At 56.2% G+C, this 3,117-nt stretch overlaps 1 protein-coding gene across 1 annotated transcript; it reads left to right on the top strand.

Moving 5' to 3' along the window:
* Positions 1-615: 615 nt before the first annotated feature.
* On the top strand, positions 616-1,907 carry ETH_00001640 (uncharacterized protein; the record flags this gene model as incomplete). Its single annotated transcript, XM_013378945.1, has 2 exons — positions 616-656; positions 872-1,907. The coding sequence occupies 2 exons, from the start codon at positions 616-618 to the stop codon at positions 1,905-1,907; spliced, it is 1,077 nt and encodes a 358-aa protein (XP_013234399.1).
* Between the last annotated feature and the right edge of the window lie 1,210 nt (positions 1,908-3,117).

Genomic DNA, 3,117 nt, shown 5'->3' with positions numbered 1-3,117 from the left:
GCTGCTGCTCCATGGTGTCTTATCGGTACAGTTCTGCCGCTGCTGATGCATCCTCAGTTGTTGCCACTGCTGCTGCTGCTGCTGTTGCTGCTGCTGCTGCTGCTGCTGCTGCTGCTGCTGCTATACCCGTGGCATGTGTCGTATGGGTTGCTGCAGATGGGCGAGGGCCCCTTCTAGTCAAGGCAGCTCTGCTGCAGGGGCCTCCATCAGTGGATGAAGCTCCAAGCAGCAGCAGCAGCGGCAGCAGCAGCACCAGCAGCAGCAGCAGCAGCAGGGGTTGCAGTCCTTGCTGTGTTCTGCTGCTGACAAACTGCTGCGAATGCTTCTTAGCAAGCCTTACTGAAGAAGAAGCCACAGCAACGGCAAAGGTTAGGGTTTAGTGTTTAGGGTTTAGGGCTAAGGGCTGAGGGTTTAGGGTTTAGGGATTAGGGCTGAGGGTCTAGGGTCTAGGGTTTAGGGTTTAGGGTTTAGGGTTTAGGGCTTAGAGTTTAGGGTTAAGTTGCAGGAGTCCGTGCTCCCACACCAAGGCCTAGGCTGTAGTGTTAAGGGCTTAAGGTTTAGGGTTTAGGGTTTAGGGTTTAGGGTTTGGGGTTTGGGGCCTTTTGTGTGCAGAAAATGAATGGAGAATTCCAGCTGCTTCCAAGCGCACTTTTAAGGTGGGTTAGCAGCAGCAGCTGCGGCAGCAGCAGCAGCAGCAGAAACAGCAGCAGCAAACAGGCAACAAGCTTCCTTTCGCTTTTAATTCCATGCTCTGAATTCTGCATTCGAGCTGCTGTGTCTGCTTTTGCTGCTGCCTGTGCTGCTGCCTCTGCTGCTGCCTCTGCTGCTGCTGCTGCTGCTTTTGCTGCTGCTGCTGCTGCTTCTGCCTTAGGCAGATCTTCTTGCTGCTTCAAAAGCCAACTCCGAGCACCAAAATTTACATTCAGGGAGCAGCTGTGCATGCGCTGCTGCCAGAAGTGGCAGCAGCAGCAGCAGCAAGCAAAGCAGCAACAGCAGCAGCAGCAGCAGCAGACGCAGCAGCAAACGTCGCAGCTGCAGCACTAGGGGGTACCGCACCAGCAGAAGCAGTAGCAGCAGCAGCAGCAGCAGCAGCAAAAGGGGCCCCAGCAGCAGCAGCGCCCAGATCCACAGCGGCATCAGCAGCAGCAGCAGGTGCAGCAGCAGCAGCAGCAGCAAATTCGTTTTTGACTGTTCACTACCTGGAGGGCAATTTCCTCCCACTTACTTTTTGCTTCCCGCTGCAGCGACTCCCTGCTGCTGCTGCTCAGCCGCTGCTGCTACTGCTGCTGCACGCGCCGTTGCTGCTGCTGCCTTTGCAGCAGCAGCAGCAGCAGCAGCAGACCACGGGGCAGCCAAAGGCTGCCCTGCAGCAGCTCGTCTCCAGTCTAAAGGTCAGAGTGCCGCACTTCGAGGCTGCTGCAGCAGCAGCAGCCGCAGCAGTAACTGCCACAGCAGTAGCTCCTGCTGCAGCGGCTACTCCTCGTACTGGCGGAGCCGAGACACCAGCAGCAGCAGCAGCAACTGCAGCAGCAGCAGCCGCAGACTTTCTTTGCATCCCTGAGCCCCAGTGGGCTGAGAGCAGTGCTGCAGCACTGACTGCCGCAGGGCTCCTGCTGCGTCCGCAAACCCTCAACAGCAGCAGCAGCAGCAGCAGCACGAGCAGCAGCAGCAGCAGCACAAGCAGAAGCAGCAGCAGCAGCAGCAGCATCAGCGGCAGCAGCACGGAGTGGCGCCCTCCCCTTTTGTCGCCCACAAAGTGTTCTCCACTGAAGTTTAAGCGGGGTATGGCATTGGCAGCAGCAGCAGCAACGAAAGCAGCAGCAGCAACAACAAAACCGGCAGCAGCAGCAGCAGCAGCAACGGATGGTAGCGGCTGCAAGTTTTGCCGATGCAGCAGCAAGGGATGAGACGGAGCAGGGCTACGTGCTGCTGTTCCTGCTGCAGAGCTGCTGCTGCAGCTGCTAATGGTGCTGCTGCTGCAACTGTTCCTGCTGCTGCTGCAGGACGAATTTCGAGTTGCTGCTGCTGCTGCTGTTTGCTGCAGGGTCTCCCCTCAGTGCAGTTAGAATAGTCAAGGCCAAGACAGAGGTAATGGTTCCCTTTGCTGCTGCTGCTGCTGCTGCTGTTGCTAGTGCTCTTTCTTTTGCAGCTGCTGCTGCTGCAGTTACTGTGGCTGCTGCTTCAACTAGTAGCTGTTCACATGTTGCTGCTGCTGCTGCTGCTGCAGTCGCTGCAGCTGGTCCCGGAACCTTCGAGGCCCCTGTCACCCCGCAGGCATAGAGACTAGCTGCAGCAGCAACGACTGCAGCAGTAACAGCAGCAACAACAGCAGCAGTGAGAGCAGCAGCAACGGCAGCAGCAACAGCAGCAGCGACAGCAGCAGCGACAAAAGTGTTTAGCCAGCAGTGGCTGCTTCTGCCATTTCTTGGCACCTGCAGCTGCAGCAGCAGTAGCAGCAGCAGCACCAGCAGGTGTTTGCAGCTGCTGCAGTCAAAGCAGCAGCAGCTGCAGCAGCTGCAGCAGCAGCCTCAACAGGAGCTAAGGGCACTTTGACTACAGACTTTCGACTAATTCCGTGCATGCACATCAATTATTTTGAAGGGTTTAGGGTTTAGGGTTTAGGGCTTAAAAATTAGGGTTTAGGGTTTAGGGCTTAGGGTTTGCAGTTATCTGAATCGAAGGGCCCCCAGGGTATGGGGCCCTGGGGGCCCCTCCTGCTGCTGCTGAATGCTGCAGAGTTTCCTTTCTATAATTAAATTAAAATAAAATAAAAAATAAATACTTTTAGTGAATAAAAAAACAAAAACAGTTCCTCAGCAGCACTGCCCACTCACCCTTCCCACAACCTTGCAGCAGCTGTAGCAGCAGCAGCAAGAGCAACTGCAGCAGCAGCAGCAGCAACGGCAGCAACAGGGGTCTTCTGGGTGAAATATAACAAACAAGGGCAAATTTTCAGCGACAGCTTCAACATCTTCAGCAACAACGGAAGGAGCAGCAGCAGCAGCAGCAGCAGCTAAGGCAGCAGACGGCTCTCGAGCCTCAGCGCCATCGGCAGCAGCAGCAGCAGCAGCAACAGCAGCAGCAGCAGCAGCGCGACGCTTACCACCACCATGTAAG

This window comes from Eimeria tenella, genomic scaffold, assembly GCF_000499545.2.
Source record: "Eimeria tenella Houghton genomic scaffold, Eth_scaff1200, whole genome shotgun sequence".
NCBI lineage: Eukaryota > Apicomplexa > Conoidasida > Eucoccidiorida > Eimeriidae > Eimeria > Eimeria tenella.
This window is presented reverse-complemented; position numbering and strand designations above follow the sequence as displayed.